At 41.9% G+C, this 15,344-nt stretch overlaps 1 protein-coding gene across 1 annotated transcript in view; it reads right to left on the reverse strand.

The window, feature by feature from the left end:
- Positions 1-15,344, reverse strand: part of il17rel (interleukin 17 receptor E-like) — a 136,358-nt gene that overhangs the window by 104,234 nt on the left and 16,780 nt on the right. The window contains exon 15 of the mRNA XM_088988747.1: positions 13,784-13,858. Within this exon, the coding sequence (XP_088844873.1) occupies positions 13,812-13,858 (47 nt within the window). The 3' untranslated portion in view covers positions 13,784-13,811. The remainder of the gene's footprint in view (positions 1-13,783; positions 13,859-15,344) is intronic.

Consider the following 15,344-nt stretch of genomic DNA (forward strand, 5'->3'; position numbering starts at 1 on the left):
TCTATCTATTTGAGTTACTTCCAGGTTGAGTAAACGGCAGCGTGTGTGGCTTCCGCTGCTCACCCACAGAAAAACTGATCCTGTGACTGTAAAGTGACCTTGGGAGTTTTGAAAGGCGCTGACAAATGAAATGTATTATTATTATTTGCTTTTTAAATAAAAAAGATAAAAAGAACGAATATGAAAATTACATTTTTTTTTAACCGCCAATCCAACATGCTCAAAATACGCAACATTTGCAAATGTGTCTTCAAACGATAAAAAAACGCTAACAATGCCGGATTAAAATTCACAAATTAACTCGCTGGCTATCTACCTAGCTATCTGGGTATCTAGCTAGCTATTTGCTATCTATTAGCTATCTAGCTAACTAGCTGTCAATCTAGCTCGCTATCTACAATATTAGATGTCTAGTTACCTATCTACTGTATTAGCTATGTATTAGCTATCTAGCTAGCGTTCTGTTTATTTGAGTTACTTCTGGGTTGAGTGAACACTGGCGCGTGTGGCTGCCGCTGCTCACTCACAGAAAAACTTATTCTGTGACTGTAAAGTGACCTTGAGAGTTTTGAAAGGCGATTAGAAATGCAATGTATTATTATTATTATTGTTATATATATTTTTTTCTTTTAGATTCATATTGTTGAGGAAAAAAAACAGAAATGTGAAACTTTCCTTAACTAGGAGTAAAACTGTTGGAATTTGAGGGTTGGCTAACCCGTCTCATTGGTGTCCCTTTACAAGAACAAACTAACATATTTACAATTTCCATCGTCTGTTCAGTACGTGACGGCCAAACGTAGCCCGAGCGAAAATATGCAGAGGTTTCCAAAAGCAACGCTTAAGCGAGTGTTTGCAAAGGGATGAAAAATACGGGCGGTATCGGTTGACCCCAATTGAGCAGAGCGAGAAAAGCAGCAGGAAAAAGGGGGAAGATAAATGGAACACACGTGCGCGATGACACGCCGAAGGGAATATTATTTTTCCTTAAAGAATTTCAAATATGCTTTCATCATCTTTGTGCCGGCTGCGGCTGAGTTTTTTTTAGGCAAAAAAAAAAATGGAGGAAATAAAGTTGGGTCAAATTGATTCATGTGGGTAAGCTCAACTCCCTCCCAGCCCTGCCCCCAATGCTCTTTCCCACTGCCACACTCACCGAAATCTGAATACACGCTACACTATCATCCTGAACTCAAATTTATTTTGTTTTTTTTTCTACAAGCCCTCACTTCAACCTTTTTTTGTAGTAGTACAAGTGGAAGTACAACAAGTACAACAATTAGAAATAGAAGTAGAGGAAGTAGTAGAAGTGGAAGAAGTAGTCAAAGTAGTAGAAGTAGTAGGAGTAGAAGAAGAAGTACAAGAAGTAGAAGTACAAGAAGTGTTGTAAGGGATTGGCCAGCTAGATGAATAGAAAGCGAGCTAGCTAGCTAGCTCGCCAGACGAGCTGGAATTGAACAAGTTTAATTTGCTTTGGCGGGCCCAATAAAATGATGCGGCGGGCCAGATTTGGTCCCCGGGCCTTGCCTTGGACACCAGTGATCTAAGCGATTGGCCAGCTAGCTTAATAGAAAGAGGGCTAACTAGCGCGCTAGTTAGCTAGCTCGCCTCAGAGTCTCTATTCAACATTTTGAATGGATTTCAACTTACGACCGTTTCGACTTACGACCGTTTGGTCGGAACGGAACTCGGTCGTAAGTCGGATTTTACCTGTATATGTATATATTTTGTTGTTGTTCTAGCTTCTGCATTAAAGTACATGCGACGATACGTTTTAGCGATACAACAATGACGGAACGTCGAAGCATTTGCGTTTTTTGGTTTAACCAAGAAGGAGAATTTCAGTTTGGTTCTTGGGTTATAAATTCAAAGACTGTGGTAAGCCCCCCCCCCCCCCCCCCTCCCACGTCCGTCGCTCCCGGCGACAATTCAAATAAGATATCGCAAACAAATGGAAAAGGTACAAATGCACTGGGGATTTGGCTCCTACATGCGCGAGGGAATGTTTTTGCCTACTCCGAGGCAAATATTTCTCAGAGAGGATCACACCAGTCCATTTTCCCAGGATAGGCACCTGCTTTTCCACGCCTATCTATTTGTTATTAATTCCACTAGGATGGACGTCACGCGGCGGGGGGAGTACATGTCGAAAAAGAGAGAAAAAAAACACAAAAAGAATGTGAGCATGAGGACGCATGAGAAGAATCAGGTGACCGGGCGCAGTTAGAGCAAAACAATAACAGAGCAGCCTGCACGTGCGTACACAGCTGTCAAAAATGCCTCCCCCTCCTCACCCCTAACCGCCTCCCCTTCCTGGCTTTGCTTTCTTTGTTTGGAATTCTCTGATCAGGTGCAAAAAAAAAAACATGTTGTTTATCCTGCAAAAAAAAGAGCTTTATAATATATTATTGGGACCATACACAATAGTGAATTGTTCAACTTTTATTTTGAAAGGGGAGGTCATGGGGGCTCTAAGCGAGAGCGCCGCAGGCCGTCATAAATGCGATTGGGGGTGTAAAAGGCGAATAGAAGGATCATTTGCATTTGTCCCGGCGTGACCCAAAGGCTGCGAAAGCTTAAGAAGTATAAAAACAGTCGTCATGGCAACTTCCGATTATTATTTTTTGGCTATTTTGCGGAATTTCACTTGGATTTGTATAGGAACGGTTGGAAACTCGGGATGCCCTTTGACTCAATAGGAAAAAAGAAATATGTTTCAATTAGCAGCTTGGCGCCAAGTCCCCATTGTAAACAGCATGTGTGCACGCCGTTTTGTGTGCGCGTGCGCACAGGGAGGGCTTGTGAATAGGCCCATAGAGCCACTAACCGCAGGCTGGCCATTACACCTAGTTACAGTCAACGGCGGATCGGTAAAGGAGACAGACAGTCTGCGACGCCGACAGAACGCCACTGTGCGTGATTTCAAAGTGTGTATGTGTGTGTGTGTGTATATATACGTAGATGATTAGCGTCGGGGATCCCTTCCCACCCCCCGAGTTGACGTGTTTAATAGAAAGTACAAGAAGGCAAAAAGAGCTTTTCTCTCGCAACAGAAAGAGACCACTGTCAAGCTGAATCTGGTCGTCAACGAGAATAGATGACCATGAGAGTTTGTTTCGGGCGGGGTCTTTTTAAATTTCATAATTACATTACATCATTTGTATCGTCGGCCATGTTAGCATAGAATTCCCTCTGGCCTGGAAACCATCTTTGGGCCACAATGGGGATGATCGACTGCGAATGAGGCGTCGTCAAGGTACATCTAAAGTTGTTATATTTAGAGGAGCAGACAATAAAGTCAATCGTAGAGCTAAAGGTAAAAAAAAAAATCATAATTATTTTAAAAATTCGGATTGGATTAGCCTATATAAGTTTTGCAGTGGAAAAATGTGCATTTCACAGCAGCAAAGTGATGAAAGTAAATAATAATAATACGTTTCATTTATAAGTGCCTTTCAAAACTCTCAAGGTCACTTTACAGTCACAAAATTGTTTTTTCTGCGGGTGAGCAGCGGCAGCCACATGCGCCAGCATTCACTCAACCCGGAAGTAACTCAAATAGATAGCAAGCTAGCTAGCTAATAGATAGTTAATAGCCATCTAGCTAAAAAGCTAGCTAATATATAGCTAATAGCCAGCTAGCTAGAAAGCTATCCAGCTATATAACTAATAGATATACAGATAGATAGCTTGCTAGCAGATTAGCAGAAAAAAAAATGTGTCAATCGGACCTCGATCGTTATGTTGGCTCCGCTACCTTAGCTGTTGTCGTAAGTTAAAAGCTCCTTCGATCTGTGACGTTGGTTGCGTTGACGCTGATTGGTTGAAACCAAAAGACGCACGAGTATGGACACTTTCGCACTGACGCACGCACAATAGATAGAAAGCTAGATAGCTAGCTAACAGATAGCTAATCGATAGACAGTGAGACAGTTAGCTAACTAGCTAGATAGCCATATAGCTAATAAATAGCCAGCTAGCGAGACAGCTAATAGAGAGCAAATAGATAGAAAGCTAGATAGCTAGCTAACAGATAGCTAATCGATAGCCAGTGAGACAGTTAGCTAACTAGCTCGATAGCCATATAGCTAATAAATAGCCGGCTAGCGAGACAGCTAATAGAGAGCAAATGGATAGACAAATAGATAGATAGCTGGGAAGCTAGCTATTAGATAGCAAATGGATTGCAAATATTAAATGGAGAGGAAAGGAAGAAGTAGACAAACAAAATACAGGAGCTGCTGTAAAGACAACCACTCTCCTGGCACCATCTTGAAGTCAAAAACAAAAACAAAATACCAAATAATGTGACACAACACAAAAGACAGACATCCTTCAATCGTAACAACTTTCTGCACTCTCTTTGTTGCATGAAGCAGTTCTAGATGAAAGAGGAGAGGATCAAAGTGTCCTTTTCACCAGTGGATCATGGACGTCATGGTGGAATGTGCACGTCTGCTACAAACTAAATGTTGAAAGTAAGAACACACGAAGCTGTAGCATCCATTGACCAAAAGAGATTGTCTCACATCTCCTGTCCTACATACTGTAAATCCGCTTCAATTCCAAGCTGCGACTTCTACAAACGCATCGCGGGCTCCTCAAGTTACAGGCGCCAAAAAGCCCAATGGCCCCGGAGCTGTCCAGCGATGACCGTCAAATGGCACTGACATTCCTCCCAATCAAAAACAGTGCTGGCGCAACCGCTCAGCTGTTTCCTCCTTGATAACCGCACTATTGCGATTTCTCTGAGATTTTATGACTCAGTCATAAACTTACATTCAGAACAGTTTTCGATCGGAATCAATAAAACTAATAACGGTGGTTATGGGGGGGCCAGTTAGCACCTCGTGTCAATAAAAGTCCCCTCCTGAGTGTTTATTGCAACCTTTACCTTCCTAAATATGACATATTCATGACTTTTTCCTGATCCTCCTGTGTTGCTTTCGGCCATATTCCCATTGGTTCTTCTGTCTATTTATACACAGTTAGTTAGTGTTAACGCCCCCCCCCCCCGCTTCGCCTCTCTTGGCTCTCTTAAGCGCTTCTTTTGCCAGTGGACGCCCGTGGCCTTAAATGGAAAGTCTATACATGCCGCCTGTTTGTGAGCGCCGGTTGAACAGCTGAACGTTTATAATGGCTTGTTTATGTCTGAAAAAGGGGCTTTCCACACTAAGCCACTGTCGTACGGCCATGCTGGGAGAATCTTGGTGACTTTTTACCCTTACTTTTTACACGGCAGGTGTCAAAGACAAGGCACGGGGGCCAAATCCGGCCCGCCACATCATTTTTTTCGGCCCACGAAAAACATCCATGATGCTTGCTAAAATCCTGCTAAAATGTCATATTTTTGGATGTAAACCACAATAAGAGTCATTATTCTTGACTTCAGATTTGAAAACTAGTTATTCATTACAGTGATACCTCGGTTTACGAACCCCCTTGGCTTACGAACTTTTCAGTTTACGAACGTTAAATTTATGAAAATTTTACCTTGGCATACAAACTATTTTTCGGGATACACACGGAGCTGCAACAATGAGTGATGTGTTTTTCGCGAACGAGCCCGTTTTCATAAACGACAATGGCATCCGGTTTGTTTTGGTCCTCTATTCCCCGCCCCCAGTCGTCAGTTAAAGCCACGTGATTGGTCAAGAACGCAACAGTGAGGGGAGGTGGTTTAAACATTAAAGAGACAGGAAGACGACAGAGAGGGAGTGACAAAATGGATTTCAACTTTGATAGTTAAAAGAAAGAGTGTAGACTGCAAGGTTAAAATTCCCATCAATCATAACCCGCACTAGGCGTCAGTTCAACTTGAAATGAAAAGACAAGCAAGGGAACCAGCTATTAATGAAATTTCTAGTGCGTCTGCCTGCATCTGTTGCTATTGCAATATCACACCCTCTAAGATTTACAACCCAGAGTTCCTTGAGACACTTTATGCAAAAAGCTATCCATTCCATCATGCCATCAATGACCATCACAAAAGTAAATAAAACGACTTTATCATAAAGTACAGTTTATTTCTTAAGTTACAATACCATAGCACATTTATTATACATAAAATAAGGTATAATGTGTGTAGTTTTAAGGCTTATTTAGTTTAAAATAATGTTTTATGGGGAACTGGGAAACGGATTATTGTCATTTTAATGGTTTCCTATGGGAAATTAATGTTTGGAATACACACTTTTCACCTTACACACACTTTCTGGGAACCAATTAAATTCGTAAGCCAGGGTATCACTGTATTTTGACTTATTTTGAAGTCTGATTGTTATTGCGCGACAAAATGGTGGATGTGTTTGCTATGTAAAAGGATCTGACGGCGCTTCTTTAAAAAAAATGCATCAAATGTGATGGAAAGTCATATTCTTCTAATCAGAGACCGTAAATGGCAGGCGGGGGGTAGTGAGGGGGGGTTATAATTGGTCGCTTGGAAGCCTGGAAAGTCTGCCTTCCAGGAAAAAAACATTGGTGGAAGCGACTTGCGGCTTTCCGCACACGTGCCCGCCCGGCGCCGCGCACTGAGTGCACGCGTGCGTTTTTGATTGACAGGTGTCACGCTACCTGGCACCTGGCTGGCGTGGCGTGTGGGGGGCGGCGTTGTTAATTGCCCCCTACTCCATAACCCGCTGAGCTGCAGGAGGAAAAAGTGGAGGAGGGGGTTACACTGTCTGCCATCTGCTCTAATTCCTGATCCCCCCCCCCCAGGCATCAACCTCTCCTTCACTGCAAATGGACCTCTCCCGCCATTTTCCACAATTCAATTTGAGTCCAATTTGCCATGTAAATACACAAATCTGATTCTGATCTAGATTCTAGAAGCCCAAAAACTACAAGGGGGAGTGGGAAGCTGAGAGCGGTTCTTAACATCAAATGTTGACAGATGACTACTTATCTCTGTCAAATCCGATTTGAGCAAAAAAAAAAAAAAAAAAAGACACGCCACCTGTCCAAAATCTAATCTGATTTTCAAAGTAAAACACTTAAATAATACAAACATCTCAAAACAATTTCCGCAAAACCGCTATTTAGATACAGTAAAGTCTCGTTATATCGATATTCAAGGGAGTCCGAAAAAATATCGATATAACCAGGACTATCGATATATCCAACCCTGTTTGCATGTAATTTTCTCCGTGCGTGCATAGAAATAGTATCGATATAACCGGGACTATCGATATATCCGATATCGATATAACGAGACTTTACTGTATTTTATTTAATCCTCACAAAGAACATTCTGGTGAGGAGAAATATGAGGGGAAGACAGACGTTCTGCGTTGTCCAAAGTAGTCAACAAGCAAATGAAAGTGCAGATGGATGCGCTTAAAAAAGGTTGCATCAGGAGTCGTGCCTAAAGGGGGATTGTAACAAAAAAAAAGCCAGATTTAATCTTGGTTGACAGCTTGAATGCTTCTGTCTTGCTGACCTTTCAACCCCGTGACCCAAACGGGTCTCCGGTGTCATGGCGGAAGAGAGTTAGGGGTAGGGCTCCCTGGGTATCGTGCATGCGTGAACATTTGGTTTGAAAAACGTAAACACTCGAACAGCCGAAGAGGTGTTCCGGCGTGACCTCGGTTAGCCTTTCGATGCTAGCTTCCTCTAAAATGGGAATTACCAACAGCCAATCATGCGCTGTGGCATTAATAGGGAAGGTGGGTGGAGGGGTCCCAAGGCACTTTTGGGGGGGGTCGTTGGATAATTCCAGGGTGTTCACCCTCAGGGTCAACCCCTCATGTCTCCACTGAAAGCTCTTCCTGGAAGGAAATGACCATGATTTGCTAATCATTCAAAAAGTTTAATGCGTATGTGGAACTGTCGCTGCTAGGAATTGAAGCGGATTTATACAGCACAGGAGATTTGAGACAATCTGTTTTTGTCAATGGAGGCTACAGCTTTGTATTTGCTATCAACATTTAGCTTGTAGCAGGCAAGCACATTCCACCATGACGTCCCAGATCCACTGGTGAAAAGGATGCTTTGATCCTCTCATCTACAAGCAACAAAGAGGGTGCAGAAAGTGCTTAAAATTGATTGACTGTTATTACTATTTGTTATTGTTTTGACTTCTAGATGGCGCCGCAAGAGTGGCTGCCTTTGTTTTTCTACTTCTTCCTTTCCTTTCATGACTTTTCTGCTGTGAAATGTAAATTTCACAATAAAAGTGCAAGACTAATAAAGGCTAATGCAATCCAGTCCAAAAAAAAAAAAAATGGCCGCAGCCGGTCATGCAATATAAATATCGTAATGGTCAAAAAAAGTCTTTATGACCGATGCCTGAAAATGAAAAAGGAGGGTCGTTATTTTGGTTGAAAGCGGCCATTTTGTGGTCACATTATCTGAAAAAAATGGGGCTGGAAAGTTGGGAGTGTAAAACGTTGAGGGGGGAGGGGTAAAAAACGGTCGCTTGTCACCCGTTTCCTAATCAACTGGAAATTGGGCGGACATGTCCATGTAAGAAAATGTGTCAATAAAAAAAGAGTGGCTGCCTTTGTTTTTCTACTTCTTCCTTTCCTTTCATGACTTTTCTGCTGTGAAATGTAAATTTCACAATAAAAGTGTGAGACTAATAAAGGCTAATGGAATCCAGTCCAAAAAAAAATGCCATCCCCAAAACTCAAAGAGTTGAAAGAAGCTATTTATGGCCAAAATTGCACAGGGAAGGAAATATTGGTTAGTTCAACGCTGCCATTTTAAAGCCACACTTCATTAAATGTATTCAAACATGGCCAACTTTTGCCATATTATTTTTAACTCATGCATTGCCAGACGTGGAAAAAAAAATGTGTCCACTCCAGTGCCGGGGTTTTTGTCATTGTCACTCAAATTACAGGACCCACAGAATATTGAGTTTTAGGACTACATCAACATTCAATGCAGCGTAAGAAACCTTACACCAGGGGTCCACATTGTCGTTACGGTTTCCTCTCAGGGGGCCGTGATGAATTAGAGGAAGTCATTAGAATGTTTAATCCCCTTCATATATTACACACAAAATTCACAACAAATTAATGAATAACTATTTTTTTTCTAATCTGAAATCAATAATAATGACTGTTATTGTGATTTTCATGCGGCAATTTGAACATTTGGTTTGGACTTTAGCAAGAATCGTGGCACTTGACATGCTTGATTTGCTTTGGCGGGCCGAATAAAATGATATGGCGGGCCATATTTGGCCCCCACGCCTTGACTTTGACACATGTGTCTTAGACTCTCTTCTTTTATCATACAAACAATAGTGAATTCCTAAATTATATGGGTCTGGAGTTATATAAGCTTGAAATGGGGCGGTTGTCCAAAATAATAATAATAATAATAATAATAATAATAATAATAATAATAATAATAATAATAATAATAATCCATTTCACTTCTAAGCACCTTTCAAAACTCTCAAGGTCACCTTACAATCACAGGATCGGTTTTTCTGCAGGTGAGCAGTGGCAGCCACACGCGCCAGTGTTCGCTCAACCTGTAAGTAACTCAAAAATACAATGCAATGCATACATATTGATTTATATAGCGCTTTAACAACAACTGAAGCTGGAACAAAGCGCTAAAATGAAAAAAAAAGGGAAATACTGCCCATGACCAGCGCTTTATCGGCACTCAAGCAAGATAAAAACAAAAACCTGAACACATTCTGGGATGGCGCTCTATGTCATATTTTCAATTCCTAAATAAATTTGTGAATGGCAGTGAATGAGCTCAAAGCTAAAATCAAGTCAACAACTACAATGAACTACTGTCGTGTTCATACCTACCTAGCGCCTATCGGCCGCGCGCGCACGCACGTCGGCGATTATCAAGCAAAGCCGGACAAGTGGGGGGCTTATCGGACTGGATCCCCCCCCCCCTCACCCTCCCAACTACAAGCTTAGCACCCAGCGGGAGGATGGGGGGGGTTTCAGAACAATCCTACCCCCGACCACCCATCCAAATGCAAAACACAGCTTCTGTATTGTGAATTTGGGTATGCATAGTAGAGTGATAACATATCAATAAATAATAATAATAATAATAATAATACATTTCATTTGTAAGCGCTTCTTAAGGTCACTTTACAGTGGATTAGTTTTTCTGTGGGTGAGCAGTGGCAGCCACATGCGCCAGCGTTCACTCAACCCGGAATAACTCAAATAAAAAATAAAAAAACTAGCTAGCTAATAGATCGCCAACAGATAGCCAGCTAGCTAATAGATATCCAGCCAACTAGCTAGCTAGCCATTAGATAGCTAAAAGCCAGCTAGCTAGCTAATAGATAGCTAATAGATAGCCATCTAACTAGCTAGCTAGCCAATAAATAGCCAGCTATTCATCAGCGTGGCTAACAGCCACATGTCGCAGCCAAGCTAGCAACCCACTACCCGAATCACTGAAGACCTTAATCCACAAGTTCCGATGGGATGGCGCGGCTACGTAGCCCCTCGCCGTCACACCTATGACGCCGACGCAGATGTTTGACCTAGCTTAAACCGCGACAGAAAGCAAAGGGATAACACACACACACACACAGCCATGACAGTTGTGTGTAAACATGAAGAATTTTTTTAAACAATATTTGTCGTGACTTTTGACGCGTTCAATGTCACATTTCAAATCCGTTTTTTTTGGCTATATTGTGCGCGGCTAACAATGGACGTGCTGAGTTGGCTGTATTCCCCCTGCTAATGCTTTTGCAATTGTTTTTTCTGCTCTTTGAAGAGGCAATGTGACGCCTGTTCGCTCCACCTGTCAGTGTCACACACACAAACACACACACAGAGCTGTGGGACCGCCGCAGCTGGCCCATCGGCACGTGTCCTGACCCCAGTGACCGAAATGGCAAAGGTCACACACACGGTGCCTTTCAACCCATGTGTGTGTGTGTGTGTGTGTGTGTGCTTCGTTATTGCCGTGTACTCACCCGGCTCTAAAAGCGACAACAAACAAAAAGCAGGGATGGTAGGCGCAGTGCAGGGTGGGGGCGGCGCTTGGCGTGTGCCGGGGTCAGCGAAGGTTAGAGGTCAACGCGGCGGACATAAAGGCCGGGCTGCTACGCTACGTTTGGCTAGCATTTTATTGCCCGTCTGGCACAATTCCTACATTTCAGAAGTACTTTTTGATCCTTATTCCGTCCAAATCTGCTTGTCTATTGCTTTTTGCTCATCGGTACAGCACTAATACTGAAGGAATCGTTCTTCAGAGAAGATAAAGAACATGTGACTTGGAATTGTTATGTTGTCAATTGTTGTATTGCTGACTGCAATCCGATTTTTAACTCATTCACTGCCATTCACGAATTGATTCGGGAATTGAAAATATGACGAAAAGCGGCATTTACGAATTAGTTTTTTTTTTTTTTTTTTTTGGGTGTCGATAAAGCACTGGCCATGGCCTCTGGGAATGTTTTTCCCCTTCTACAAAGGGGCAGCATTTCACTTTTTTCAATGTTAGCACTTTGTTCCAGCTTTAGTTGCTGAGCTATCTGTTAGTTAGCTAGCGTTCTACCTATTTGAGTTACTTCCGGGTTGAGTGAATGCTGGCGCGTGTGGCTGTCGCTGCTCACCCGCAGAAAAAACGATTTTCTGATTGTAAAGTGACCTTGAGAGTTTTGAAAGGCGCTTAGAAATGAAATGGATTATTATTATTATTAAAGCGCTATATAAACCAATATGTATGCATTGCATTGTATTTTGGACAGTCGCCCCCATTTCAAGCACATATAACTCCAGACCCATATAAATGTAGGAATTAACTCTTATGTAGACCTAAAACTCAATATTATGTGGGTTATGTCACGGTGACACTGGAGTGCGGCGTTGCAAAATACATGCTATTTCGCATTAGCATCAAGCTAGCGGGATTTTAAATTGAGGACCTTCCATTTTAATTTAATTAATTTTATTTTGTAGGACTTTTTCTTTAATTTCGTTGCTTTTCATGAGTTTTTTTTTTTTAAAGAGTAGAGCTGTTAGTTTGTATAATCTGCTTAAAGGAATAATAGTCCATAGTGCATGTCAGCCATGACACGTAACACCAGTAGTTGCCCGGTAACGTCGCTGACACCTCGCGTCGTCATTGTTGATCGGTCAAGTAAAGTCAAGCCCCACTTTGACACGGACATTAGCCAGACGACATTACACAAACTAGCCGTAAAAACCGAATAGCTGACCACCCACCCCCCCCAAGAGGCCTCCCTTGTTGGAAAACCCAAATAGGGTAATCTTCAAACAGTATATGGAGTGGGGAGGGGGTTCCATGGAGCTCCACGGAAAAAAAATGGCTTGATTCGCAAACCGGCAGATGCATGAGATCATCAGCGCTGTGCTACTCTGCGCCATTAGCCCACCCTAAAGTCAGAAATTCCTTGTCTCTACCTCCTACTACCCCCTACCACCCCCCCCCCCCCCCAACCTTTTTCCGATCTCAACTCACAATGTCACACACTCATCCCACTGTTCTGTTTATTGATGACTCAAGCTTGCCGTTTTTCTTTCCGGATACCAAGTCAACGCCGAGGCGCTCCGGCACCTCGGGGCCTAATGGACTGATTTGGACTGTTTACAGCTGTGCCTCTTTTTCGACAATGACTCACAAAAGTACAAAGGGGCCTCTGTGTATGTATGTGTGAGGGAGCTTCTCCGGTTCTTGTCAACAGGACCTACCAGAGTGTGCTGGACTTTTTCTTAGAAAGTCCTACGCCCTTGATAAGCCCCCTCCCTTGTGGCAATGTTCCAGGGATGCATCTGGCTCCGCCCCCTTGCACCATTTAGGCATTTTGACAGCCACTGGCGCTACTTTGTAACTCCATTGGGCCAGCATTGCCTTAAAGGACAACCGACACCATTTTTTGTTTCCTAACTGACATCAGAAAAACATTTTATAGCATCTAAAATACCTAAAACACGCAGTCTGATATTTTTAGTCAAATGCAAAACACCAACAAAAATGACTTAAAGTGTCCCAAAACTACTTCAAAATGACCTCGGAGATGGAGGTCCCGCCCCCTTGCTCGTGACATCACATCAGGACGTCTTGCCTTGCTCGAGAATCAAAACAATGGCTTCAGATTCGGAGAAGATGCTTTCTTGTTGCTCATCCAGTTATGAATATGATTCAAATAGTTCCGAAGAGGAAAGCATAAATGTTTGCAATCGATTAAAGAAGTCCTCCCGTATCAATTCAAGCCGTCAGGACTCTCCAATGTAGCGTGACAGAAAATGCACAAGATGGCGCCCAAGCTCTGTTTGTCTGCTGGGAATTTGTGTCAACTAGTATCAAATAGTAGTCTTGGTGCAACACATATCGATTCTCCACCGCGTTATTTATGTGTTTTCCTTCTAATTTCGCCATCAACACGAAAGTTTCAGACCAAACAAAGTACCCAAAATGCATTGTGTGTCGCTTTCTCGGTCAGGGGCGTTCCTTGGGTGACGTAGGGTGAGGACTCGTCATCAACTCGAAAACAACTTCCTGAATATTCAGCGCGAGTCTTAAAACTAAACATATAGCTATATGCCGTGGAATCTTTGTAAAATACGCTCAGCAGAAGTCATTTCAAGTGATTTTACAAATTATGGACACAACTTGTCCGGAGGCGTCGGTTGTCTTTTAAGTCTCTTACAATTAGGGCGTATTGCTACATGTTCCGCGCCACATATGACATACTTCTGTTAAAATAGCTAAAGAAATAAATGTCATTTAACAGCAATTGAAAACTGTTTGTTTTCCTTCAGAGGTATTAACTTTTGTCGTCCATTTTGCATTACCGATATCGAGCCATATTCACCTTGTATTTGTTTCGGTGCGTTCCGAAGTCACGGTCGAGGATGTCTCCGGCTTCTCTGTGATCCGCCGGAAACTGCTGAAAGAGATAAACAAATATTAATTTACCCATAGTGCATTGCAGTGTTTACATCAAACATGGCAGATTTTTGCAATATGGAGCGGCAGAACAGGAGTAAGACATTAAAAATAGGCAGCAAACAAACATATTCTCGATTTTTAAGATACAATTGAATAAGTCTGCGGATGGTAGTGACAATTCGTTGCAGCAAACTGCCGTTAATGATTCGAATTTAGTGGATAATTGGAGTTATTGGAGCACATTGGAAATCTTCAAAGCAAATAAATGTGTTTAAGTCGACACAATTAAGAAATATTAACAAGAATCCAAACAACCCTAACCCTAAAATCCTACTGGACCCTCCGCACCCTGCCCACCACCTTTTCCAGCTACTCCCCTCAGGCAGGCGCTACCGATCCATGCGCACCAAATCCAGCAGACATTTAAACAGCTTCTTCCCCCAAGCCATTAACTCTTTGAACTCTTTCAACAGTAGCCAAAATGGAACTGTATAGTGCCACTTAGCAGTTTTTTTGACGACGATACTAGTGCAGCGTGTTCTACCGGAAACAAATTCCTTGTGTGTTCTACATACTTGGCAATAAAGATGATTCTGATTCTGATAATAAATTTCATTTCTAAGCGCCTTTCAAAACTCTCAAGGTCACTTTACAGTCACAGGATCCGTTTTTCTGTGGGTGAGCAGCGGCAGCCACAGGCGCCAACGTTCACTCAACCCGGAATAACTCATATAGATAGAAAGCCAGCTAGCTAATAGCTAGTGAATAGTAACTCGGTAGATAGATAGCTTAGATAGCTAATAGCCAGCTAGCTAGATAGCCAATAGCTAATAGACGAAAAATTGCTAGCTATAGTAGCCAGCTAGTTAGTTAGATTGTTAATAGACAGCAAATAGCTAGCTTTTGAGTACATTTGAACGTACTTGACGTGCCACAAAATAAATATAGCAAAATAAATAAAATAAATATTGTGACTTGTAATAATGTAGAATATCAATATGGCATAGGATTGATTGTGTAGTAACTAAAGAGAATTGACAATTTTAATTTTATGCATGAATACATTATTTGACTTGAATTAAAATTGTTTATATATTAGAAGAATAGATTTTATTCAAATGTTTTTTTCATGAGCAATTTAGAAATACAGTAAAGTCTCGTTATATCGATATTCAAGGGAGTCCGAAAAAATATCGATATAACCGGGACTATCGATATATCCAATATCGATATAACGAGACTTTACTGTATCATGCTCTGATTAACAAAGTTTGCTTTATTTCAATCAGTTTCGTACACATTGGCAATCTAGTAAAATCAGGCCTATCCATTTTAGAATTTGGCCCCCTTTTTAGACACAAGGGGGCCTTTACTGAACAGTAAAGTGATTCATTCAAATAGTTCTGAAGAGGAAAGCATACATGTTTGCAATCGATTAAAGAATTTGTGTGCCATTATGAGGCAACATTCATGGGAGATGTCTC

Source organism: Hippocampus bargibanti, linkage group LG22 (assembly GCF_051943395.1).
Source record: "Hippocampus bargibanti isolate YZ-2025 linkage group LG22, ASM5194339v1, whole genome shotgun sequence".
NCBI classification, from domain to species: Eukaryota; Metazoa; Chordata; class Actinopteri; order Syngnathiformes; family Syngnathidae; genus Hippocampus; species Hippocampus bargibanti.